Source organism: Henckelia pumila, chromosome 4 (genome assembly GCF_033568475.1).
Source record: "Henckelia pumila isolate YLH828 chromosome 4, ASM3356847v2, whole genome shotgun sequence".
In the NCBI taxonomy this organism is placed as follows: domain Eukaryota; kingdom Viridiplantae; phylum Streptophyta; class Magnoliopsida; order Lamiales; family Gesneriaceae; genus Henckelia; species Henckelia pumila.
The window spans coordinates 157,760,387-157,786,440 of NC_133123.1; the positions used below are offsets into that span (position 1 = coordinate 157,760,387).

At 34.2% G+C, this 26,054-nt stretch overlaps 2 protein-coding genes across 5 annotated transcripts; one reads left to right on the plus strand and one right to left on the minus strand.

Annotated features, from left to right (window-relative positions):
• Positions 1-10,562: 10,562 nt before the first annotated feature.
• LOC140859885 (nuclear ribonuclease Z) lies at positions 10,563-18,159 on the plus strand. Of its 4 annotated transcripts, none has more exons than XM_073262496.1 (9): positions 10,563-10,957; positions 11,551-11,713; positions 11,797-11,867; positions 11,962-12,057; positions 12,615-12,728; positions 13,266-13,334; positions 13,436-13,510; positions 13,676-13,764; positions 18,141-18,159. In XM_073262496.1, the coding sequence occupies exons 1-8, from the start codon at positions 10,697-10,699 to the stop codon at positions 13,748-13,750; spliced, it is 924 nt and encodes a 307-aa protein (XP_073118597.1). In that variant the 5' UTR covers positions 10,563-10,696; the 3' UTR covers positions 13,751-13,764; positions 18,141-18,159. The 4 variants fall into 4 exon arrangements, 3 of the variants coding, with proteins under 3 accessions (XP_073118597.1, XP_073118596.1, XP_073118595.1); XM_073262495.1 differs by lacking the exon at positions 18,141-18,159 and adding an exon at positions 13,930-14,087; XM_073262494.1 differs by lacking the exon at positions 18,141-18,159 and having other exon boundaries at positions 13,676-14,087.
• On the minus strand, positions 15,554-18,529 carry LOC140859884 (putative late blight resistance protein homolog R1A-3). Its single transcript, XM_073262493.1, has 2 exons — positions 17,580-18,529; positions 15,554-17,474 (listed from the first exon to the last, which is right to left on the minus strand). The coding sequence occupies exons 1-2, from the start codon at positions 18,456-18,458 to the stop codon at positions 15,747-15,749; spliced, it is 2,607 nt and encodes an 868-aa protein (XP_073118594.1). The 5' UTR covers positions 18,459-18,529; the 3' UTR covers positions 15,554-15,746.
• Positions 18,530-26,054: the final 7,525 nt, after the last annotated feature.

A 26,054-nucleotide genomic window follows, 5' to 3' on the forward strand; every position in this document is an offset into this window, starting at 1 on the left:
TAAACTTCTCTGGAATAAAACTCATGGAATAAAGCACTACCACAAGAGACTTCAGAACCAGCTGACAACCTGTCCACATAAAATAAAAAATCAGACACAACACAAAGTCAGAAAATAAAATTTAATTCACATAAATTAGTAGCAATACAATAAACAAAAGACATGACCAAAAGAATCCACATCCAAAAATATCTAAAGGCCGCAAGCCAACACCTTCACGTCTTTAACAATATTGAACTTCAGGTTATTAAAATTCAAAAGATAGTGATGTCACAACCTTATTAGGTGAAAAACAATGATTAAAATCAAAATACTCAAATGAATACCAGTATCAAACTCTAAATTTTCTAATTAATTCAACATAATTGTTCCTAAATCACATATAAGAAAATCGAAACTATTGTAAAATCATTAAAAATTATCTCAACAAATATTGGTAGAAGAACAAGAACCTTGCATTTAAATCGTTCAAAGCATGAGAATATTAATCTGTTTAATTTTAGTGCGTGAAGACGTGAAGTGTAGGGTTTTTGCTCTTACTTTTTCTATTTGAATTGAAAATTGAACATTTTAATTTATTATATATATATATATATATATATATATATATAATGAGAGTTTTAATTTAATTAAATTGTTTTAATTACTTAAGAGGCAAAATTACTAATATGGCCTTGTTTTGGTAGGAAAGTGAGATGAGAAGTGGGGTCAGGGATGAAATTGAATTAATTCAAAAGGTGAGGGATGAATTTGAATTCAAAATGAAACGTCAGGGATGAATTTAAATTTTTCCCAAATTAGCACACTACAAATCATCTTCAATTTTTCTCTCTCTCTAATTTCCATTTCAAAATTTTTATTGGTGAATATCGCACGGGACAAATCTTCAGCCATAATTTACACACATCTTCACCTTCTTTTTTTTTTTCTTCCTTTTCTTTTTTTGAAATTTGTTCGTTTGTTGTGTTTCTTTTAAAAAAAAAATAATAATTATCAATTAAAAATCATTTGTGAACAATTTCTTCTATCAGTTATCTTTTGATGTACTTACGAAACGATTGACGACTGGAAATTTGATTGTTGGGTACTTTGTATTTATTTTTTCATTTAATGATTTAATGCTTTAGTATATTAAGTCATGATGCATAAAAGGAGTGCTTGTAAGACGTAATTTTTTTAGAGTGTTCCATGGTAGTGGTGAATGCAATCTCCTCCAAGACAATTGATCTCACCAAGTTTGGCTTTATTATTTCTGAATAATGCTAAAAGTACAACAATATTGTGTACACCGATATTTATAACAATAATATCGTGAGATTTTGCTATTTTTATTGCGATTCGCACTTCACCAAAAATCAAAAAACGGTCCAACCGATCAAAACCGGTCAAGAACCGGTTGGACTATAATTGATATTTTGAATATATCTACATATTTATTTAGCTTTCAAACTATAACAAATATATATATATTTGTCTATTTATATATATTTTTTAGTTTTTAAAATTCAAAATATATTATTTATTATATTATATAAACGATTTTTCGGTTCGACCGTCTGATTAAAACGGTCCGACCGGTTGGACCATTTTTTAGATAGATCGGTTCGATCACCGATCCGATTATGAAAACATTGATTTGATCTACAAATTTCGTTGTACATATAGCATCACTCATTATTTCTAGTTGTTGTCAAATATTAATCGTGCAACCTTTTTTTAGGATTCACTATGTTGGAACACAAGCGAACACGTTGGTTCATTAGTTTGCTTTGTGCGGCCATGTCTAGGGGTGGGTCGGTATACCGTACCGAAAATCGGATACCGTATACCGTATCGAAAAAATTGATATGTAATTTTTTCATATCGATACCGTACCGTATACCGAATATACCGAATTTTCGGTATACCGAACTTTCGGTATGGCGAACTTTCGGTATGGCGAAAATCTATACCGTATCGAAATTTTTGGTATCCCGATTTTTTCGATATGATTTTCCGATATTTCGGTATTTTTTTCCACCCCTAGCCATGTCCTTTGATAATCCCCTTATTACATATCATGGTCACATACCATTTGTAATTTCATCTTTGTGATTATGCTATGTTGATTGATTTATGAAAATTTATTATTCTAAAAAAATAGTGTTTGCAATCACTAAAAAAAATATTTTTAATTTTTTGTTTAAAAAAATAAATTTTGTGTGTTTTTAAACTCAGATTATGTGTCATATTTTTCTTAATTTATTGAAATCCAAAAATTAGTAAAATTGTGATTTTAAATCTCAAAAAATGATTGTGATAAAAATCTCATACTATAATCAAGTATTTTTCAAAAGCTGTTTACTTATGATTTTCAGTTCTTCGCTTCTGTTTTCAAACACAATCCACTTTATAAATTTTTTATACACGCATTCTTATAAAAAATTTAATCCAATCATGTCCAAGGAATTAGGATATAAAATAAAAGGTATGTTATTTGTGCGATGATCAATTCAATTAATATTTAAAATAAAAAATAATAATTTTAACATAAAAATTAATATTTTTTAATATGATAGATTCAAGATCATAAAATTGATCAATCGATCAATGAGACGATCGCTTTGAGTTTTTGTCCAAAACAAATGGGATAAAACCCAAATATGTCCTTAAAGTTTCTCAACTTTTCCAAAAATATACTAACACTTTATTCGTTCCTAATTATGTCTCTTATTTAACAAATAGTTTTCTTAATATGTCCCTCGAACTAAAAATTGCCTATAATACCCTTATTCTAACAATTATAATTAATATTTCCTCTGGGCTCAGAAAATGGTATCAGAGTCTAGGTAATTTTATTCATACTTAATATTATTCATTAAATCATACTTTTCTTTGTTGAGGAAGAGATTTTCAACAAACCATGGATTCAAACGAGAGTTTGAACCAGAAGGATTTCATTTATATAAAATTTCATAAACAAGTAAATCTATTTAAAATAGATTCTTTACAACAGAACTTAAAGAGACTTAGGTCTTTTATACTCTCTGAAGAGATTAAGAAATATGATTTCTAATTCTCAATTTCTAGAGATCAAACCAGATTCTTCTAAACTCTCCGGAGATCTTAGAGAAATTCAAAAAACGGTACAATATTACAGTAATCAGCTGTATTAAATACCTCGGCAGATTGGAGAAATCCTTAAAAAACAAGAAGAAATTCTTTTAACTCTAAAGGATCTTCAAACTAAAATTATAAATCTAGAACATACTTTTGGTTCTAGAAAAGGAAATACAGGAGAAAGGTTACCACTCTCGTTTGGTACCCAACCTCTGTTACATTAGAAAGGTAAAACCAAAATGGTTCAAAAACCTTTAACTGATGATGAATTGATGATTAATCTTATAAAGACAGTATCAGAGAAAAGCTCTATCTCATGACTACTTTAGAAAGTTAAATCTCGAGGATCTACAAGATCTTGCGGATTTTTTTTCGAATCTTAAAGTAGAAGATCTAAAAATGAATTCTCCTGAGTGTGAATAACCCATAGGGACTCCCCCGAGATATGTGGTTAAAACAGAAGAACCACATAGTGAGTTTCATGTTGGAGAAAATTCACATCCAGCAGGAACCAGATCAAGAAGGAGTAATATACCAATACATCAAACTCCTTATGGAAAAACCATTTTAGACCCGATACATACTTATGGGGTTATGTTAAACCTGGATGTTTTGGACTTTAAAAACAGAGAAGATCTCATAGATGATTGGACATCAGCCATGAGAATAGCAACAGGAACTTTAGATCTCAATAAAGAAGGATTTATCAAACTTTTGGAAATGAGTCTAATGGGATCTGTCAAGATAGCTTGGGAAATGACCATGCCAGAAACCAAGGAATCAATCTTAGCAGGAGAATCACTTAGCGAGATTGGAGGAAGAATGACCACCCTTTTTAAAGCACAATTCATAGGGGTAGACTATTTCAATAATCAAGATACAGAGAAAAAGAGAAGATATACTCAAGATCTGTATAGCCTCGAGTTACATGATAACTGTTTAGTTGATGAATATATTATGTTATTCACCAAATACAGATGAAATTCGGGAGTTGAAGAAAATGTAGCCATTCAGATATTTTTCGCAAAAATGCCAAGCCCCTGGAGAGAAATGCTGATAAAAGAATACGTTCCAGGTAATCTTGATACTTTGGCAAGACGCGCCTCTTTTTTGAAAGGAAAATTGGCGGAATGGTGTCATATGGCAGCATTACAGAAGAACTACAAGAAAATAAGGGGTATTAACAAGCATACTCCTCTATGTTGTAGAGAAAATGATCTCCCTACGGTTATAGGGAATAAATAACAGGGATTTAAAAAGAAGAAATTCAGAAATAATCCCTACAATAAAATAATGAAAAGTTCTTGGAAACCAAGAACATTTTGGTCCAAACAAAAAGCCAGATCTTATAGATCAGGTAGAAGAAGTAGACCTACAAGAACATCCCCAGCAACAAACTCATCACAAGGCAGGGGAAGAACACCATCTAGACGAACTTTCAGAAGAACTCATACGAGATCAAGTGAAAGTTTTAAGGATTGCAACTGCTAGACATGTGGAGCAAGAGGACATATATCTACAAACTGTCCAGAAAATGAGAAAAAGGGAGTTAAACTCTTTGAAGCAACACCAGATATGGATGATGCGGTATTCTTTCAAGATCTAGTCCAAGTATATCAATTTGAAGATATCCCCTTAGATGAAAGTATATACGAAAAAGAGACATTGTTTAGCCAAGATGAATCTGAAGATGAATCAGAATCAGAATCAGAATAAAGAAGAAGTGTTTCGACACGAAACACGGGAGAGTTTGGTTGGATTTTTTAGTCAAACCACGATATCTAATAATATGGTCCAAAGGATTATGAGAGAAAATCCAACATTACAGAAGTACCAAGGATTTTTGACAAGACAAGTAGAGAGGGTCTTAGGAAACCTAGGGCTAAGACAAAGAAGACATCATTTGATTTACAAAGTATCCAGAAGGGAAATGGCAATCCCGATGGAGTTAACAAGTAATCAAATAGAGATGCAGTTAATTCCTTTTGAAGAAGTAAGAGAGGAGTTGCAAAAGCTGAAAAGTGAGGTAGCAAGAACGATGTCTTGGATTCATATTGGAGCAATCCAAATAATGATCAAGGCAACTTTTAAAGAAGAAATAGATTCACCCATAGATATCGTAGTATGTGATAAAAGAATGGGGAATATCCAAGATATTGTTCTGGGTACGATCTCAGGAAATCTATGTGCAAAAAAAATTGTAGGAGTTATTTATCCAAGAATAGCCTATAATTTAGCTGACAGAGACTTTAGTCGAGCCTTGACGTTGCATCAAAATCTCAAGGAAAAAAGATTAATGAAGGAAGGTAATATACCATATTCTATTACTTATCAAATTTCATATGCTCTTTCTAATACGCACCATTCTGAATTATTTATTAGAAATGAGTTTATTGAAATTTCAGAAATCTTTGGAAAAGTTGCTCAAGCAATATACCCGGAAAGAATCGAGTTTCCTTTAATTCAGGAAACAGACATTCAAATACAAGATAAACCGGTTCTATACAGAGATCTAAATATAGAACCCCGAAGGTTATCTTTCCAAGGTGACCGAATGACAAGTCGAAGGTGGGAAAAATCTCCTATTCAGGAAATTCCACCAGAAGAAAAGGAGTTTTCAATAATAGAAAAACTTAGATCTCCAGAAGGATGGAAAGAAGTCAAAATAGTATTCGAAATTACAAGTCACAGGAACCAATTTCCTTGTAACTCGATTTAATATTTAGAGCAGCAGGTAACAGGAACTTACCAAGGATTAATAAATATTGAAGAATTGGAAGTTCAAATCTGTGGAATTCCAGGAAAAGAAGTGGATCAACTCATTCTTGGCCTAGAGTTTCTGGAGGACCATAAACCATGAAAACGCCTTGAAAAATAAATAGAGTTTATGGCAAAAGAAAAGACTTGGAGGATTCAATAAGAATTCTACGAGATGGAAAACCAAGAGAATTGGATAAGGAACAATCCCTTAATCAGATTCGAAAACTCTGTTTACAAACAAAGGAAGAAGCAATTGTTGAAATTAGTAAGTCATGAACATGATTACTAGAACGCATTGAAGAAGTGGAAATGAGTAACCATACTCTACCTTCTGAGGCCTTAGGAAAACTAAAGGTAAATAGTCTTAATCGGATTACTGAGTTACAACACAGTCTGTTAAAAATGGCGGGGCCATTTAGTAATCCCTTTAAAAAATGACAACAAGTCATTTCTCCATATACATTCCAATAGAGATGTTGTATGAACAATATAAGGCTGAATATTTTGCAGCTTATATTGACTCGGGAGCAGGAATTTGTACAGCAAAAAGAGGAGTCTTCCCTGAAGAATGTGAATAAGAATTGCCAAAAATTGCTGGATGAGATTTCTCTCGAAGAATTTTAATTCTTTGCAAAGGAATAAAACAAGCAGAGATCCTTATAGGAGGAGCAGGTCAAACACCTTGGTACAAGGTAAAGACACCACCAATCTATTTTCATGATACAGGAACTGATATACTGTTAGGAAATAACTTCTTACAAATGTTTAAGAAGTACACACAAGACAATGAGTTAAGAAGACTTATGTTCACTACAATTTGTGATCATAAATTATCGTTCAACGACTCAAGGTTTCTTTTTATCGACAAATACCAATAATATTTCGCAGCCAGCGTGGTGATAAAGGACAACTTTTTCACCCAAAAATGAAAGATCCAAGAAGGTTTAGAGAAACCATGTTGAAAATAACAACAGAACAAGAACTCCAAATAGAGGATATGGAGCTTCTCAAAGTAACTCTAAATCACAGAGATATAGAGTTAGAAAATAAGGTATCCCTTGAAGATGTCAAAAAGAGGCTCAAAGAAAGTTACAACGAGCATCCTTTGGCATGGTGAGATAGAAATCAACTCAAAGCGAGTATTACTCTAAAGGAAGACAAAGAGTATGAATTCGTCAGATATAAGTCTATCCCAATGAACATAACAGATTAAAGGGATATGAGAATGATTATCAAGGAACATTTGAACCTTGGTCTAATCAAAGAAGAAGTTTCACCATATAGCAGCCCAGGTTTTCTGGTCAGAAATCATGGTGAAATAAAAAAAGGAAAACCCAGGTTAGTTATTAACTACCAAGGTATTAATAAAATCCTGGAGTTTGATGGGTACTTTATACCCAGTAGAGAACATCTAATTAGCTGTGTACGAAATGCTAGAGTGTTCTCAAAATTTGATTGTAAGTCTGGATTTTACCAGATTCGAATGGAAGAAGGCAGTAAGAAATTCACAGCCTTCTCTACACCACAAGGACATTATATCTGGGAAGTTATGCCTATGAGATTGACTAATGCACCCCAAATATTTCAAAAAAAGATGGATAATATTTTTAAAGATTATTTCAACTTCATGTTTGTTTATATTGATGATATTCTTATAGCATCAAAAAATATAGATGAACATATTAAACATTTAGAGATTTTCTCTAAAATTTGTACATAAGAAGGACTGGTTTTATCTGAAAAGAAAGCAGTCATAGCAACAAGGAAAATTGAATTCCTTGGAATTGAGATTGATGAAACTAGAATAATTCTACAACCTCTTATTGTGGAAAATGTAAAGAATTTTCCAGATAAACTCAAAGATGTAAAACAACTCCAAAGTTTTCTAGGAGTAGTTAATTTTGCAGGGATGTTCATAAACAATCTGGTAATGTATAGAAAGGTGTTTAGTCCTTTCTTAAAAAAAGATGCCAGGTTTATATGGACCGATGAACATACTAAAGGGGTGAACCAATTAAAGGAGATATGTAAGAATCTCCCAAAAATGGTTATACCTTTGGATGAAGATGATCTGGTGTTATTTATAGACGCCAGTGACGAATGGTGGACAGCAGTTCTTACTAAGATCACTCCGGATGGAGAAATACCATGCAGACACTGTAGCGGTCTTTTTTCAGAATCTGAGACTATCAGATGGCATATCAACGAAAAGGAATTTTATGCAGTTAAAAGGGCTTTCGAAAAATGGCCATTATTTTTACTTGCTAAAAAATTCACTTTGAAGGTTGATAACACTCAGGTAAAAGCTTTCCTAAGGAATAAGATTGAATCTAAACCTGAGAAGGCTAGGTTATTAAGATGGTAAGCTTTATGTCAAAATTATATTTTTGATATTGTTATTATTAAATCTTATGAAAATATTCTTGCAGATTTCTTAACAAGAGATGGAAGGCAGTGACGTAGATTCCATCATGAAAATGCAGAGGCATCTCAGGGAACACCTTGGGTTGCTTCAAACCGAGTTCAACCAGCTTGTCATAAGTGCTGATATGGCGGACAGGTTACAACAAGCTGATCGGATCAAAGTATCCAATCGAATCACAGGATGTATGCAAGCTCAAACTCAACTATGGGCTGCTATTCAAGGGCCAATTATGCGTGCCATAGAAAAACCACTGGTTTCTCAAAAACAAGAAATACAGCCACCGGTTGTAAAACAATATATTGAGGATTCTAATACTCAAGAAACAAGCGCTAATCTATCATCAGCTTTTGATGATCTAGATAAAGCAACAATTGATGAGGATAACTCATCAAGTCAACCCTCCGCCGCTGGGGTAAAAGAGGAAGAGATCAATCTTATGCCCCACACTGACAAGGGCAAATCTAAGATTGATACTAACCCAGCTGTAATTTCTCCATTTCAGGTTTATCAACAAAGATGAGAGAAATTAAGTACAAGAAGTGAAATCAACCCGATCACTTGCAGGGTTGATGTTGCAGGAATATATCCAAGGGTTTGGCTAAAAAACAATGTCAATCCTAAGGATGTAAAGCTATGGTATGAATTTGGGGCTCTAGCCTCAGTTTATACAACTTCACCAGGCTTCCAGGAAATATCACAACTACCAAAATGGATTCAGGAAGCAGTCCAAGAAACATGGGTAAATAATGACCATTTGTCCAAAGGAGATGTGCTCGAGTTATACTTTTTTAGTGCAGCTCCAGAACCAACAGGGAAAGGATCACACGAGCCTTTTCATTTCATCAAGCTAAGGAGACCTGACATGAATAATCAAATATTTATCAAGGATCCTATATCTGAAGAAATACCATTGGTGTCCACCTTTGGAGAAAATGAAATTTCAACCAGAAGGGCATGAGGTATTTGGGTTTGTCTCACCGAGATGGATAAGGTCAAGTTTTCGTTCAAATTTTATCAAAATTCTGTGAACGGATCATTCTTATTAAACACAATGACAGGAAAAACTACGGCTTTTGTGGAAGAACTCTTCGAAAAGAAGAGGAACTTTTTGTGGAATAACAAGCTGCCGGGGAGTAAAGAAACTCGCCGAAAATTTTGTAACATGGCTCATATCGGAAGATGGTCAGAGAATATCTGCCCAGAATGTCCAAACCAGAAGGAGCCAGAATTCGGAAAAACCTTCAAACCCCGAACGGATCGAAAAGATTTTTTCGAGACAAGCAAAGGTGGACAGGGACCACCAAAACCGCGTTTTCCCAGGGGCCCACTGCAAAAGCAAAAGATGTCCCGACAATAATAAAGAAGACATGTGAGGAGAATAAATCCAAAAGAAAAAGTCAAGCATGTGACTCTTCTACTAGTAAAAGATGCCATCGGGCATGTGACTCCAACGAGCAAAAGATGCCATCAATAATGGCATAAAGAATTCAAGACAGCTGTAAGATTCTCTGAAGTTTCTCGGTAAAACGAGTGGAACTTCGGCTATAAATACAGGATTTTAAGAAAGCTGAAGACATCGATCATTTTCTTCAGTTTTCTTACAAATAAAACATTGTAATATTTCTCTTTCTATTGTATTAAGTTTTACTTTTATGTATTTCAAGAACAAGACTACTATGAGTAGCTAAACAAGTTATCTCCTTCTCTTCAAAGGAGGTTGATTTATGTAATAATATGTTGTCTGAATAAATTTCCGAAGTTTATTCTCTATCATGTTATTTTATTTAAAAAATTAAGCTTTTACTATACGCCCTAAAGTAGAAAACGAAATAGGGCTGTGCTAGCTGCTGCTGAAGGAGTCTGTGTCAGAAACCATCAGTTGCGATCGCGTGGTTTGGTTGTGAGGAACAACCTATAAAACCCGGTGGACATGACCCGATAACAGTATGGTCAAAGAGGTATTCTGCTTTAATTTACTGACGAAAGCATGATGAGATTAAACTTTTAAATTTTAAATAGAGAAATAAAGGATAGAATGAGCATTATTTAGTTTTAATGACAAATTCAAGAAACTATTTAATGGATCAGGATATATTTGAAACATGAAAAGTTAAAGATATATAATATAAAAAATAGAAAAGATACAGAGATATATTTAAGAATTGTTCCAAAACAAATTATAAATTTTAAATGATTCGTGCCTAAAATTTCTTTAATTAATTTAATTTTTAGCTTAACCTAAGAAAAACATTCTAATTTTCTGATCTTCTTCAAAGGTCTCAGATACTAGGTTGCATCTCCAAGAAATCTAGCAAATAGGAAAAGGTGCGGCCTTTTCAAGTTCCATTTCTCAGAATTCAAATCCAAGAGAAATTATCGGTCAAAACGCTTCCAATCTGAATCCCGAAATTGATGGAGTCTGCTGAAAGAAATGCTTCTGAATCGGCAGATTTGCAGAAGCCCAGTGATAGGAAGCTTGAACTGAAGCGGAAGAAAAAGGAAGATGAAGTGCTGCGAATAGAGGGATACACCATTGATGGATTATCGATTGCAGGGCACGAGACTTGCGTGATTTTCCCCAGTCTCAGCTTGGCATTTGATATTGGCAAGTGCCCGCAGCGCGCCATTTCCCAGAAGTTCCTGTTCATCTCCCACGGACACATGGATCACATCGTAATTTCACTACATATTTCTCCTTTTCTTTCTGGGTTTATTTTCTTTTTCTCGTCTATTCACTAAACATTTGTTTTCCCCAAGTCCTTGTTTTCTGGGCATAAAAAATTTAGCTAGTTTATGGGTTTTGGACATTTGTAGGCTTGTATCTTGAGGATCTCAGGGTGCAGTTCAGCTCTTGAAGTTGAATTAACTGGTTCAATATTTTATTACTTCTTTGGGAATTGAGATTATATAGCTATGTACGGGTTGAAAGATTTTGAAATTTGTACTGTTGTTTGTTAGATAGAAAACAACGAAATTATCAATTTTAAATCTTTTGGCTACCCAAGCAATTCTATACTTCAACTTCTATAGTATGTTGTTTTGAGATTTGGATTTCAACATTGTCAGCAAAATCCATCATTCCAGAGGCAACTTAATCTCCTAATTAATTTTCGACCCTTAATGCATAAGGAACGTAGACGTTATTAAGTGTACTGTGTGTGGTCAAGGGATATATTTTCACTCATATATTCGTTTCAGCAGGACTCTAGTGAGTTTTATCATTTTTAAGTAGGAGAGAGCTTATTGTTACTGTCACTTTGTTTTAGGGAGGACTGCCAATGTATGTTGCGACTCGTGGCTTATATCGAATGGCTCCCCCAACTATTTTTGTGCCAAAAGTTATCAAGGAGAATGTTGAAAAGATTTTTGAAGCTCACAGGGCTATGGACCAGTCCGAGCTTAATCATACTCTAATCGGTCTGGATGTGGGTAATGTGGCATTACTAATGTGATGTTTTGTTCATTTTTAACTTTCCCTATGCAGCTACTTTATTTTTTACTCTAATTTATAGGGGAAGAGTTTTATTTAAGACGAGACCTTAAAGTGAAAGCATTTAGAACTTATCACGTCATTCCAAGCCAGGTTTTCCTCAGATCCCTCTGGCTGCTTTGTAGTAGATACTCAAAATTGTTTAGAAATTCCAGGGTACTCATTAGTTGCTATTGGTCTTTGACAGGGCTATATAGTTTATTCTGTGAGACAGAAACTTAAGTTGGAATTTGTTGGGCTTCCAGGAGAGGAGATAAAGAAACTGAAGCAATCAGGTGTGGAGGTCTGTTTTGATAGTTGTTTGCGGTTTAAATTTATAAGAAGAATACTTGTCAAAGAGACCATAATCATTATACAAAAGCTTTTAGACTCTAAGTTGTTCAGTTATTACTCACCAGGTTTCATTTTCAAACTTCATGTTTGCTGATTAGATTTTTTTGTGTCAAACCATGTTTTACTTTTTTTCCTGCGAAGTTCAAGCATGATGAATCAAGCTTGAGTTAAGAAATTTTCTTTCTCACCAAATTCTCTTATAAATGTCGAAATAATTTTCTCTAAGGTCTGAATTTTTTTCCCTCGAGAAATTCAAAAGATACGAAGTTTCTCTTAAATTGCTCTCCACCAACCAATCTCATTCGATGTGAACTATGCTGTGCTCATCACATTCTTTTTTTAAAATAATTTAATCTGAAATGATGTTTTGTATTCAGAGAGCCTATTTAAATTACTTCTGCAAAAACTTTTAGTGCTTCCTTATGTCGCTTATTTTTAAAGATATGCGTATCCTTTCGATAAATTTTGAATTGATCTTGCTTGACTATGTTTGTCATGTATTGGCAGATTACAGACACATATACATCACCCGAGATCGCATTCACTGGAGACACTATGTCAGACTTCATTATTGATCCTGACAATATTGATGTCTTGCGGGCAAAGATTCTTGCTGTGGAGGTACCAATTTTCAACTGCCCACACACATCTGCGATTTGAATCATCCTATTATTATATTCTAAAAGTAGGATATAACTGTACTCTCTCATCTCATTTGGTTCGACGATCATGTAGCTACTGAATGTAAGGTTTCAGTTCAAAAGTGGTCAATACGTGCCAGAGATGTAAAGATGGCTCGACAATTAAACCCTTATTGTTTCAAAATGGTTATGCAAATGAAACTGCGCACCCAAACAATGAGGACGAACAAAATCAAGGAAAGTAAAAGAGGACAAAATATATGAATATGTGGTATTTTTTTATATAAATTTTGGATTAATGTGTGCATTTTCCTTGAAACAACGTTCAGTTGTAAGTTATCAACGTCTAAAGGATGTGAGTTAGTCAGGGGAGAAGTATAGGTATTTCTCACAAACTTCATGGAAGTGAGTCGTGTACAGCTTAATACCCGAACAGTTCTTTTCAAGATTCCTTTGATTTTGGCATAACAATGGATTTTTAGTTCATTTTTTTTATGTCTCCAAAACTATCATGTAGAGCACCTTTGTTGAGGATTCAACCACAGTGGAGGGTGCAAGAGAATATGGACACACTCATTTGTCTGAGGTTAATCTTTTTACTTCCTTTGTTTCATGTCCCAGGTTACGTTGATATTTCATCAAATGTCTGACAGGAGTTCTGTTGCTCTTTTATTATCGCGCTGCTAGATAATCAAGTATGCGTCTCAGTTCCAGAACAAAGCAATTCTCTTAATCCACTTTTCAGCTCGCTATCAATTGAACGTGAGTGTCTTCAACACAGTTTCACACATATTTGTCACAAATTACACTATCTTGATGATTCTAGTGACGATCTTCACAGCCTGTATAGTAGACTACATAATTTTAATTTATGGGTTAATTATGTTGATTGTTTCACGTTGATTTCCAAAAACTTTGGCTTGTCAGGTCATCGAAGAAGCTATCTCTGCATTGCCGCCGCCTTTGGCGGGACGAGTTTTCGCCTTAACAAAAGGCTTCTGAACTACAAGAAAAAGGTACTCCAAAACTAGCATTTCCGGCATGATTATTCTTTGTGAAAGTTAAAAATAGATATAATTTTCTCGTATAAGTTATCTGAAAATTCAAGTTTTTGTCCACATATAAATCTTATTATGCTTATTCACGAACCCTTGTATTTTCTTCTTGCATGTTTGCTTCAGTTGAAAGAGTTGAGCTTTGACCTTTTTTTCATGCCCAAAGAAAACCTCGCATTGTATTCTCTCATTTGTCGCTGTATGGTAAATTGGTTATAAATATTACAGTTATTTGAACAATTTTTTAAAAAATTAATTATTAGTTTTAGCTTTCGGAACTTAATTTAATTTTTATTTGTATAAATTTTACTAGTTGAATTTTAAGTGTATTAATATATTTTCACACAATTTAAAAACTGAGTTTCCGATCCTTAGAAAAAATTTAAGAAAAATGTTTCGATGATAATAGGCCGTCGCTCTAAAGTCTCAAAATGAATCTTCAATGTGGTTGACTAGAAACTTCAAGGCTCTACGTGGGCAAAAATTTATAAAAGAAATTATTTAAAAAAATTATATAAGATATTCTAAAAATTGTTTGAAAAATAAATAGCAATCATTCTATGAAATTATTTTTATAGTTAAAATTAATTAAAGAGTTTGGATAATTGTTTGATCCGCGTTTTTATTCTAAAAATATCAAAAAAAAATATGTCGATTATTCTTTAAAAAATATGTTTCGAGAACCATTTTTAAAGAAACATTTTCATAATTTTTTAAAAAATTCTTGTCAAACACAATTCATGAAACACTAAAAACTTTTCCAAAACACGTCCAAACAAAGTATTAAAAACTTCAAATGATACATATATATCGGTTTTAGCGATTGATCGTAACTCCAAAATAAAATTCCTTGGCTCGTAGCTGATGTATCAAGTAGCTTGTTATCAACATATATATAATGGACGATCGTAGGCATAACATTATATCGTCTTGTAATTACCTCCCCGTACGTGGGTTTTAGTGATCAGTCATGACTTAACAATAAAATTTGGAGCGCTTGAAGTTGATGTATCATGTATATTATTAATCATATGTATAATGAACCGTCACCAACTTCATTTACCGTCTATTACTCACACGTGAGATTTGAACTTAAGACCAAATGATCTTTTTCAATCTTGTCACTAAACCAAGAGATCTTTAGCATCGATTCTGAGTTGTATCGATTAAAAAATTTGAGTTGTATTTTTAACTCTCACTCGTTTTTGATATAACAAAAGAAAAGACACTCGGTTCTATGCTAACATATCATAATTAGATCATAAAATAGAACAATTAACTTTCAAGGGACATTATAATATAAGAAAATTATAGGACTTGATAATATTTTTCAAAAAAAATAAAACTAAAATTTATCTCTACTATTTACACAATAGAAATTACAAATAGTTGTCGTTTTTGTAATTGACAGGTTGTGTAGCGCCACAGTGTGTACGTTGGTCTTACCAATAAAAGATTGTGGCTAAATATATAGTATAGACTATAGATAATAATCATTCTCCTAATTTCTTTTGTTTTTATGGTGAAAAACATAACCAAAAAAAATTGTACAGGAAAAAAATTACTAAAAATTTCTCCTAATTTCTTTTATTTTTATGGTGAAAAGCATAAACAAAAAAAAAAAAAAAAAAAAAACTTGTACAGGAAAAAAAATAACTAAAAATTTTGTGCCAAAAATGAGTTCAAATTTGCCACTAACAGCAAGACACCCAACTTAGTGATCAAAGTAGTCAATTCTTGTACCAAAATTTTTGCAACAAGTAATAGTTGAAGGTGATTCCGCTGCAAGCAGTGGAAAGTACATAATGAAAGAAATATGCTTTCAGATCATGCTAGCAGACATAATTCAAGAATTTTTGGACTTGCATAAAAGCCAATCGAGTGAACCATCATCTTCTTTGTTAGAGAATACAATCAAGAACATCAGGCAACACAAGAAAATATTAAGAATCAACAGGATACTCCAAAGTTGAAAACAACCTCTTCCGGTTGAAGGCTGGTAAGAATTGCTTCCAGTTGCCAAAAAGGCGAACATGAACCTGAAGGTCATCATTTCCGAGGTTCCGTTGTTCCTCTTGTATCTCCTTTGCAGAAGAATTAGCTGAATCACTACATCCTTCTAATAAAATTGATTTAAGTGTTTGTATCTCTCCAATACCACATGGAATTTCCTTCAAGTCTCTCGCATATTGAAGCACAAGGTTCTCTAGGCGTGGGAAGTGAGAACTGTCTGCTATCCACTCTTCAAGATTGGTGCCTTTGATTTGCAGTGACTTCAATTTAAGGAATTCTCCTTCCACTGGATTCCATTCAGGCCCTTGGACGCCATATCTCTTCAATTTGAGAACTTCGAGATGAGGCAATGAACCAACCAACGTCAAATCTTCCCAAGATAATCTGCAAGAGCTCAAAGTCAACTCCTTGAGCGAATGAGGAAAGCGGAGATTTTGTAGCACATCCTTGTCACAATTTAAGAGAAGTGATTCAAGATTACATAAATGGACAAGTTTGTTAACTTCATGGTGATCCAACCCATGGCCTGGGGCAAAATTCCTGTAAGTAATTCCCAAATTTTTTATGTTTGGGATTCTACCGATAACCTTATCGGTACACCTGAAGTTTCTTACGTTATAGAGAGTCTGTAGATTTTTTAAAACAGAAAAATCGCGGCTGCCATTTTTGCTCTTGGTGCTTGGAGGATCAGGCAAATAAAAGTCTCCGTCATTACGTTTTAGATGCCGGAGTTGTGGCATTTCCCATATTTCAGCTGGTAGATTCATTGGCCTCTCACTCCCCATACCAGCAATATGAATGGTCTGCAGATTCCAAAGTGAGGATAAAGATTTTAATGGATTCAACTGATCTAGAGAGATTGGAGCCTTGAAAGCAATGTATCTCAAGTTAACCAGACACAAAACTTCTTCGTAGGAGTAGAAATCATCCATGTTGAGCAATCTTAGCAATCTAGGACTGATAGGCAGCTTCATAAATGTGGCATTTCGCAAACTACAACATATCAACGATCGGGTGCATGACGTTGAATTCATGGCACCAAAGACCTGTTCATATTTCTCTTCCTTTAAGCTTCGATTAATAATAAGACGACGCTCATCGTTGATGCTTGTAGGACTATCATCGACGCCCTGTCTCATAGCAACAAAAATAAATTTCTCCTTTTGAGCTTCCCTAAGGCATAGGTCTCTTAGGAGATCATGAATAGTACAAGTTTTGATTTTGTTGCTAGTCCCATAAGTATGTACCCGGACGAGATTTCTATGAACTAGATCTTTTACGTTATCCTCTGCGATTTCCTCCAAACTTCTAGAACTTATCGGTTTAAGAATCCCCTCCGCAACCCATAGTTTAACGAGTCTTGAAATGCTAATCACACAGTCTTCTGGAAATATAGCCATATAAAGGAAACATGGTTTTAGATGAACAGGTAAGTGCTTGTAGCTTAAAGATAATATCCCGAAACAATCGCCATCGCCTTCCATATTTACTGCTGTGCGAGTATCGTTAGCAACATACTCCCAATATTCAACTGTTCGACTAGACTTTGAAAGAAGCCCACCAATAGCAACAATGGCTAGAGGAAGTCCCCAACAATTTCTAACAATCTTCTTTCCTGCTTCCTCCAATTCAGGAGGGCAACTTTCTTGTCCAAACACCTTGTCACAAAACAAAGTCCAACTTTTATCATAGTCTAGACAACGTAGCTTATGAGAGGTACATGAGTGAAAATTATCAGCTACATTTGATAGTCTTGTAGTTACCAGGACTCGACTACCATTGTTGTTATCCGGAATGAACCTCTTTATGCCATCCCAAGCCTCGATACTCCATATGTCATCCATTACAATGAGATATCTTCTATTAAACAAACTTCTATGTAGAAGTAATCTTAATTCGTTATCATTCTTTTGAGTAATTTCTTCACCTCCCCCTGCAAGAACCCCGATAGCTTTTAATAGGCCTGAAAGGATTTCGTGCACGCTGTATTGTTGAGATATTGTAACCCAAGCATGAAGATCAAAGTGGTGCACAATCAAAGGACTCTTGAAAACGTGCCTCACGAGGGTAGTCTTGCCGATGCCACCCATCCCAACAACAGAGTGAATCTGGAGATTTGATTCGTCTCCAGTGAGTCTCTCCATTATTTGAATCAAATCTTCATCAAATCCCACCATATTATTCTTGCTAATGGATGCACCTCGTATGGAAGAACCAGCAGTAGCATCTCTTTTTGGCTGCTGCACGATTTTAATCCCTTCATTTCCCTTAATCTTCATCACATCTTTCTTCGTAGAACCAAGTTCTTCTATTACTTTCTGCAGATCTTGACAGAACAGAGTAGAGCTACTTTCAGTCTCAGGCTTTGTTTCAGCTTCAGAATCTTCAAGAATTTGATCCACCACACGACATTCAATGATATCTTCTGCTGCATAAGCTGATCTTGAAATTTTTTCCCCCAATGCCTGAATCTCGTCCACCCTTGTTAGCGAAAATTCTTCAAGAAAATCTTGCAAGAAAGTGATATTTTCAAGCAGAGAATCGATCTGGACTTTGTCAAGAACAGCCATTTGGCGCGGTGGGTGTTGCGATATCTGGTCAAGGATATGTCCGAGAGAGAGCAGAGCTGCATAAGCCGCCATCGCTGATTGCCGATTTCTCTGTGCCCAAAATCAATCAGCGGGCACGTTAATTTGAGTATCATTGTGAATTATTGAGATAAATTTTTAATCTAATTTTGTTTTGTTTTTATATATTTTTTAGTCGTAAAATTTTAATTGTTGAATTATATTTTTGAGAATTATTTGACATGAATAGTTTTTTTTTTTTTTTTTTTTTTTTTTGAAACATTTGACATGAATAGTTGAAACACAATACTGGGGAGAAATAATTTTTTTCCAAATATATGACAATTTAGATAAATTTCAGATAAATGGTGGTGATATTTTTTAATATTTATATTTTATACTGTTTAGTATCAAATATAATTTAAAATATAAACCATGTTTTTTTGTCTTGAGTATTATAAATATATATTCGAAATTAAATTTAATGATTTTTGTTAAATTTTAAATTTTTTAATTTAATAAATTTAAAATTATTAATTTTTGGCTGATGTAACCCGAATTTGATCTGTTGGATTTGCAGGAGAGAACGGAAGACCCAACTCGTAGCCATCTCTATTTCATGATTTCTAAAAAAATCAAAATATTTAAAACTATATCTGTTTTGAATCTTGATCCAAATTTTTTTTTTTTGGGCAAACTAGCGATAAATGAGGATTCAGAAATAAAAAGTATGATTCAGATTTCAGTCCCTGTGTCAGCCTTTTTCTTCATTGAACCCCTGACACACAAAAAACTTTATTTTGAACTCCCTGGTATCAGATTTTACATATTTGCTCTCATTTATTTTATATTTAATTTATAAATTTTTTTCAACAATTTATAGGATTTATTAATTAATTAGCGGATTCACATTTTAAAAATATGATATGCATGCATGTCTGCTCGATTGGGTTTGTTTTAATTAATAATTTGAAAAATATTTTTTTTAAAAAAAATACTTTGATTGGTTGAGTTTTGCAATCTTGAGAAGTATCATGAAGGAATTGAAATGAAATAAGATCGATTCATGCAGAAGAAAATTTTGTCTTAACTGTGCTCCAATACTCTTGTTCAAGATTCGCCATATACCGACTGACTACTCTCATTATTTGTGCAATGTCTGGTTTTGTACAGATCATAGCGAACATAAAACTTTTCACTGCTGATGCATATGGTACTCGAGACATCCACATCCTCTATGCTTCACTAATAGGACACACTTCAGAGGATAACTTGAAGTTAACAGGAAAATGGGTTGAAATTGACTTACTATCTTGCATGTTGAAGCGCTGAAAGATTTTTTTCAAATAATTTTTCTGGGAAAGCCAAATCTTCCTATTACTTATGTCTCAATGAACTTGAATCCCTAGAATCTTGTTTGCTGGTCTCAAGTCCTTCATATCAAATTTCCTAGCTAATTGTGCCTTCAATTCTTGAACCCTATCTTTGTTTGGGTCTACAACCAACATGCCGTCCACATACAACAGCAAAATGATATAATCATTATTACAAGACATCTTGAAATATATACAAGGGTTTGTACTGAGTCTGTTGTACACAAGGCTCATGATATAGAAATCAAATCTCTTGTACCACCATCTCGGCGCCTGTTTGAGACCGTACAAAGATTTTTTCGACCTGCAAACCAAGTTCTCTTTGCTCTTTTCTGCAAAACTTTCTGGCTGGATATAGATTTCTTCTTCAAAATCGCCATGAAGAAATGCAGTTTCACATCTAGCTGTTCTAGATGTAGGTCAAACACCACACACATTGTCAATACTACTCTGACTGTTTTAAGTCGAACCACATGAGAAAATATATCATTGAAGTCAATGCTTTCTTTCGGAGCATACCTTTTTACAACCAATCTCGCACGATAACGCTCCACTTGATTATTGACATCACGATTAATTAGCTGGATTGCCAGTCCACGCCTCCACCGGAGTCTTTAAATCAATTGACATTGAAGGGGAGCGAATGATAATGTAAGAAGCGATTTTGACTGCTTCTGCCCAAAATGATTTGGGTAGACCCGTAGTACTCAACATGACCATTGTTCTGTCCAACAAAGTTCTGTTCATCCGCTCTGCAACTTTATTCTGTTGAGGCGTGTAAGGCGTTTTGAACTGTTGTTTGATGCCCTCATACTGAAAAATGCATCAAATTCATCACTGATATATTCTCATTATCCGTCCTCAAACACTTGATTTTTTTGTTAAAATCAAGTTCAACCCGCGCTTTGAAAACTTTGAAGACTTCAAAAACATCTGAATTCTTCTTGATTACACCCAACTTCTCTTAGAAAAATCATCAATAAACGAGACAAAATATCTCGCTCCTCCTAGGAACACCACCGGTCCTTGCCAAACATCAGAATGAATCAGCTCTAATATTCATTTGCTTTTTGGTAGTAAATGTACCAAACTTTAATCTGTATTGTTTACTGTTAACACAATACTCACAAAAAGGTAGAGTCACTTTTATAAGCCAACATCTTTTGTTCTGAGAGAATCTCGTTTGACATATGCCCGAGCTTTTTATGCATAACACTGTTAATTCTTCTTTCAAATCAATTAATGTGTAACACCCCGATTTTATCTTAATTGAGCTTAATTGAGATAATCGGAGATTACAGAGTTCAAGAGACGACTTGATTTTGATCAAGGTCTATTTTGAAAATTTTGGAATTTTCAGGGACTAAAATGCAAAATTAGAATTTGTTAGATATTTATAAGGGTTTTGACTATTTTCTTCACTCCATCACCTCATCCAACACGCCTCCTCCCCCATTGAAGACTCCCCAACGATTCTCAAGCTTCCAGATTTCATCCCGAGCTCGATCCGTCCGTTGAAACTTATTTCTGAAGGCAGATTAGCGATCACGACTGCGAGAGCTTCGTTCTATCGTAGGTATTTCTCCGATCAGATGCATTATATTTTTCGAATGTTGTTAGAATCGTTTGAGTTTTGAGTATGTTGTTCTTGGCAGAGTTCTGATCGTTTATTCTCTGTCGGTTTTGAAATAGAGCGTCGTTCGGAATTGTTATGATTTTCGGAAGCCTATTTTTGAAAATGAGGTTTTGGAGATGTGTTGGAATTGCTTTGTTGTTGTTGTTGTCTTAGCATTGTTATGAGATGTTATCGTTATTGTACTGCTGTTTGCGTTTTCGATTTGATCTTAATCTAGCCGTTATGCCGCCGATTTGAGTTTTGGGCTATAGTTTGGTTTGAATTGATTTGAGCCGTTTTCAATTGTGTTGAATGTCGATAGTGATCTCGGACCTTTATTACTTCTTTTGCAGATTTGTTTGAAGGTCATTGAGTTGCGAGGTTGTAGGAGTTGTATCGTTTTAGAGATTGTAGCCGGTATAGTATCGATTCTCTTACTATCGACTAGGAAGTTGATTGAATCTTGAATGAGTATATTATTGTTGTTGTTTCCAGGTTGGAGCATCGACGTTTGAACAGAGTTATAAGACGACTTAGACTGGAATGGAACGAGTGACTCGAATCCAACTTGATTCGAGTGTTCCGAAAAAATCACATACTTGCATGTTAATTGTTTTACTTGAATGAGTTATGATTTGCATTGCATTCATATTGAGCCAATGAATTTTATTTCATTTTGAGTTAGACGTTCTGAGAACTATAGTAGGGGGCATTGGCAGACGATTTACTGCAATGACCGACTTAACTCTATATAGTTGCTTCAGAGTCTAGAAGATTGAAATATGCACTATCCACCTCGAGGGGTGAGTCGGTGTGATTTGTGTGATACTTCATCCTTGGGATCCCAATAGAGGAAAATAGCAGAGAACCTTTACCTTGTGATTATCCAGACTTGATAATCCCAGATTTTTAAAGACATGCATTGCATTTTATACATTTGAATTGAGTTTAGACATGCTTTTGGAATTGCTTGTCTTATATATATATACACTAGAAAAATGTACGTGCGTTGCACGTAACAATTAACAATTTTATTTGATTGAGACCGAAGTTATCAAATTTCAAATGTTTAGCTTTATTAAAATCAAGTGTTATACTTTTTACGGGCAAGTTCAAACTTCAGTTACCATGATTCAATATCTAATTAGCTACTGAAGTGGCCATATGACCTATTTAACTTTCTTTTTTGTTATATTTGTCGGTTTCTGATCGACGGTTTTTTGTACTGATATTATATGTTTATGCATTGAGTTTGATTTATTTTTTAGCTAACAATTTTAAAACAATAACATATGTTATATATTTATTAAAAAACGTAAAATATATATATTTGTTACAAACTGTAGGATCAAGAGATTTGTGTTTTAATAAAAGCTATAGTTAGTGGTAATTGTGTAACGCAAATATTTTAGATCGTATCGCAGTTCAAACAAATACATGTTTCAATTGTTCAACCCAAGTAGACAATTATTGCACCCAAACAATCACCTTATCAATAATTGTGCTTTCAATCAATATGAATCGAAACTACGAGCTTGACTCTAATATTAATTATATGACTGAACACGTCTCGCTTTACCAAAATTTATAGTTGATGATAACAATACGACTCAAAATTTTAAACAATACAAAATCTCAAACATCATGTTTCGATTAATGCTCTCAGAGACTATTATTGCACCCCAGCATAAACAATTTATGTTAAATGCTAATTTTACTTATATTCATTTTTTTTTAAAAAAATAATAATTTCTTTCTGAGAAATGATTTTTGATTCATTAACTTGTCCAAATTTGAGTTTTAATCCATTGAGTTGTCAAATTTGGTTGTGGTGCACTAACATTTAATTTTCAATTATTTTTAGTCCAATTGCTGACGTGATATTTGACAATTCAACAATGTTCGATCTCACTTCAGCATTTTTACGTCGTGTCAGTATTTTTTTTTTATTATTATAAATCAGTATTTTTCAGTGTCACGTACGTCCCCAATTAGACCAAAAGTAGCCGAATTAAAATTTAGCGTATCACAAATAAACTTTGTAAACTTAGTGGACCAAATCATAATATTAAATAAGTTAGTGAACAAAAAAAACTATTTTTTCTTTATTTAAAAGCTCTCTTTATTTAGAGATGAATTTTGATCTTCTATTGATAAAGTAAATATAAATCACGTATTATTTTTTCTCTGATAAAACATGTTAATCACTAGACAATTATTGTAGCTTGACTTGCTACAGTAATTTCTTTCAGATAAATGATTTTTCGATTCATTAACTTGTCCAAATTTGAGTTTTAGTTCATTGAGTTGTCAAATTTGGTTTTGGTGTACTAACATTTAATTTTCGAATATTGTTAGTCCAATTGCTGACGTGATTTTTGACAATTCAACAATGTTCGATCTCAATTTTTGACTTGAATATGTTTTTATTCTTAATTTTCTTCAATAATAATCCAATTTAGTTGTTTTAAATTTGATATGCGTATAAAGCACATGTTGTTGTACATGCCATAAAAAGCATTTATATGGAGTTTAGTTCTCATATTAAATATCATATATCCTACTCTTTTAAAAATTTATCCCTATTAAATTCATATTATTAACTACTTGTATAATTATTTTATTTTATTAAAGTTTAATTAAATAAGGGCAAAATAATAAATTCTTTTACAAAATTTACTTTTACAAACACTTTTTTAATATATATATGTTGAATCCGATATTTTGGTGATAACAAACAACAACTCATTGTATAGGAATGTGCTGCCAACGATTGTATTTCAGGAATCTACTACAACTTCTACCGGAAGCTTGTCAACCGCCCCTGCTCTCGACCGGCTGAAGACACAAGGATAAATCTCTACCGGAAGCTTGTCAACCGCCTATGTCTCTCGACCGGCTGAAGTCACAAGCCTATCGACTGGCTATCAAAACCAGCAGAGGATAAATCTATCTACCGGAAGCTTGTCAACCGCCTTTGCTCTCGACCGGCTGAAGTCACAAGCCTATCGACTGGCTATCAAAACCAGCAGAGGATAAATCTCTACCGGAAGCTTGTCAACCGCCTTTGTCTCTCGACCGATTGAAGTCTCAAGCCTATCGACTGGTTATTCAAACCAGCAGAGGACAAATATCTCTACCGGTAGAATGCCAACTGCCTATCTAGATATCTCGAGACAAGTACCTGTGACAAGATGTTCTTTGCAGGATCCTTTATTAAAAGCAGAACCGGCGTATCAGAAGATTTGTTGACTCCTGCAATCGAGACAACAGGTTGCACCAAAATGGCAAAAACACAGAATGACTACAGATAAAGCATTCGACCGTTTATTCCAGTTTTGGACCCTGGAAGTTGTCTGCAGTGTACGATCTTCATGCAGAATCATCAATGCATTTATGAGCATTAAATGTGCATTCAATGCAGCATCAGAACGTTCAAAATAAAGACGTTGATGATTGACCTATATAAAGGGAAGATTGCTCAAGAAACAGAAAAGTGAAAACGGTGAGAGACAAGCAATTCAGAAAAATATCAATCAACTCAATCACTTGAATAATATCAGAAGTCCTGATCTGATATACTTGAGCACACTTACAAGATCATTCATTTTGCTGCTCAAATAAACCCTCGCCTACAGTTCACATATCTGATCGTCAAGGATCATCCTAGGGTTTCCAAGCCTCTCGATCGCTCTGCAGTTTGAGAAGCTCAATTCAACTATACTCATTGTTGAAGAGACTTGAAGCTACTCTGAAAGCTTCCACCAGTCTGATAAGAACTGAGAATCTTATCTGTGTAAATCTAGGAGTTTCGGATTAGGCATTGGATAAGTCCTAAGTCTGAAGTGGGTGTATTACAAGACGTTGTAATAACCAAAGTCTTCTAGTGAATTCCTTCCTAAGTGGAAGAAGGGGAGACGTAGAAGGATTAAGCCTTCGAACTTCCATAAAATCGTGCTTTAGCCTTTACTGCCATTTATCTTACATCCTGCTCATACATTGCATTATAAACTTTGCATCACTAAAACCTATGAACTATTTTCGCACTATTTAAGTTGTTCAAAACGTTTTAGAAGTTGAGAAAACCGATTAAGTGAACTAAACCTCGCTTGATCATTTTGAAGAAAAAGAAGATAAGTTTCAGAGTGTATTCACCCCCCCCTCTACCCTCTGAACCGATCCCAACAAGTGGTATCAGAGCGGGTTCCTTTCTCAACTGCTGATCTAAAGTTTTAAAATCATGACTTCTTTCAACAGAATTCCTATGTTTTCTAAAGAAGAGTATGATGATTGGAAAATTCGCATGCAGGCACATCTTGCAGCACAGGATGATGACATGCTATATGTCATAACAGACGGTCCTATCAAAATTATGAAGGTCAACCCAGCTCTAGCCGATGGTGCAGGATAAATGATTGAGAAACCAAGAGCTGAGTGGACCACTGAGGACAAAAAGAAGGCCAATCTTGACAATGTGGCCCGGGACATCCTATACAAAACACTGGACAAGAATATGTTCAGCAAAATCAAGTCATGTCCCACAGCAAAGGAGATTTGGGAGAAGCTCACTCAGCTGTGTGAAGGGAATGACCAGACAAAGGAAAACAAGCTCACCTTGGCCATTCAAAAATATGACAACGCCAAAATGAAGCCAGGGGAAACCATGGCTGAATTTGATGAACG

Bases quoted from the DNA above. Each gene is read 5' to 3' on its own strand.
- LOC140859885 (XM_073262496.1), top strand. From the start codon at position 10,697: ATGGAGTCTGCTGAAAGAAATGCTTCTGAATCGGCAGATTTGCAGAAG. The intron at 10,958-11,550 runs GTAATTTCACTA...ACTTTGTTTTAG, and splicing joins ACGGACACATGGATCACATC to GGAGGACTGCCAATGTATGT. The intron at 13,335-13,435 runs GTTAATCTTTTT...TCGCGCTGCTAG, and splicing joins GACACACTCATTTGTCTGAG to ATAATCAAGTATGCGTCTCA.
- LOC140859884 (XM_073262493.1), bottom strand. From the start codon at position 18,458: ATGGCGGCTTATGCAGCTCTGCTCTCTCTCGGACATATCCTTGACCAG. The intron at 17,475-17,579 runs GTAACTACAAGA...TTTTGTGACAAG, and splicing joins ACAATGGTAGTCGAGTCCTG to GTGTTTGGACAAGAAAGTTG.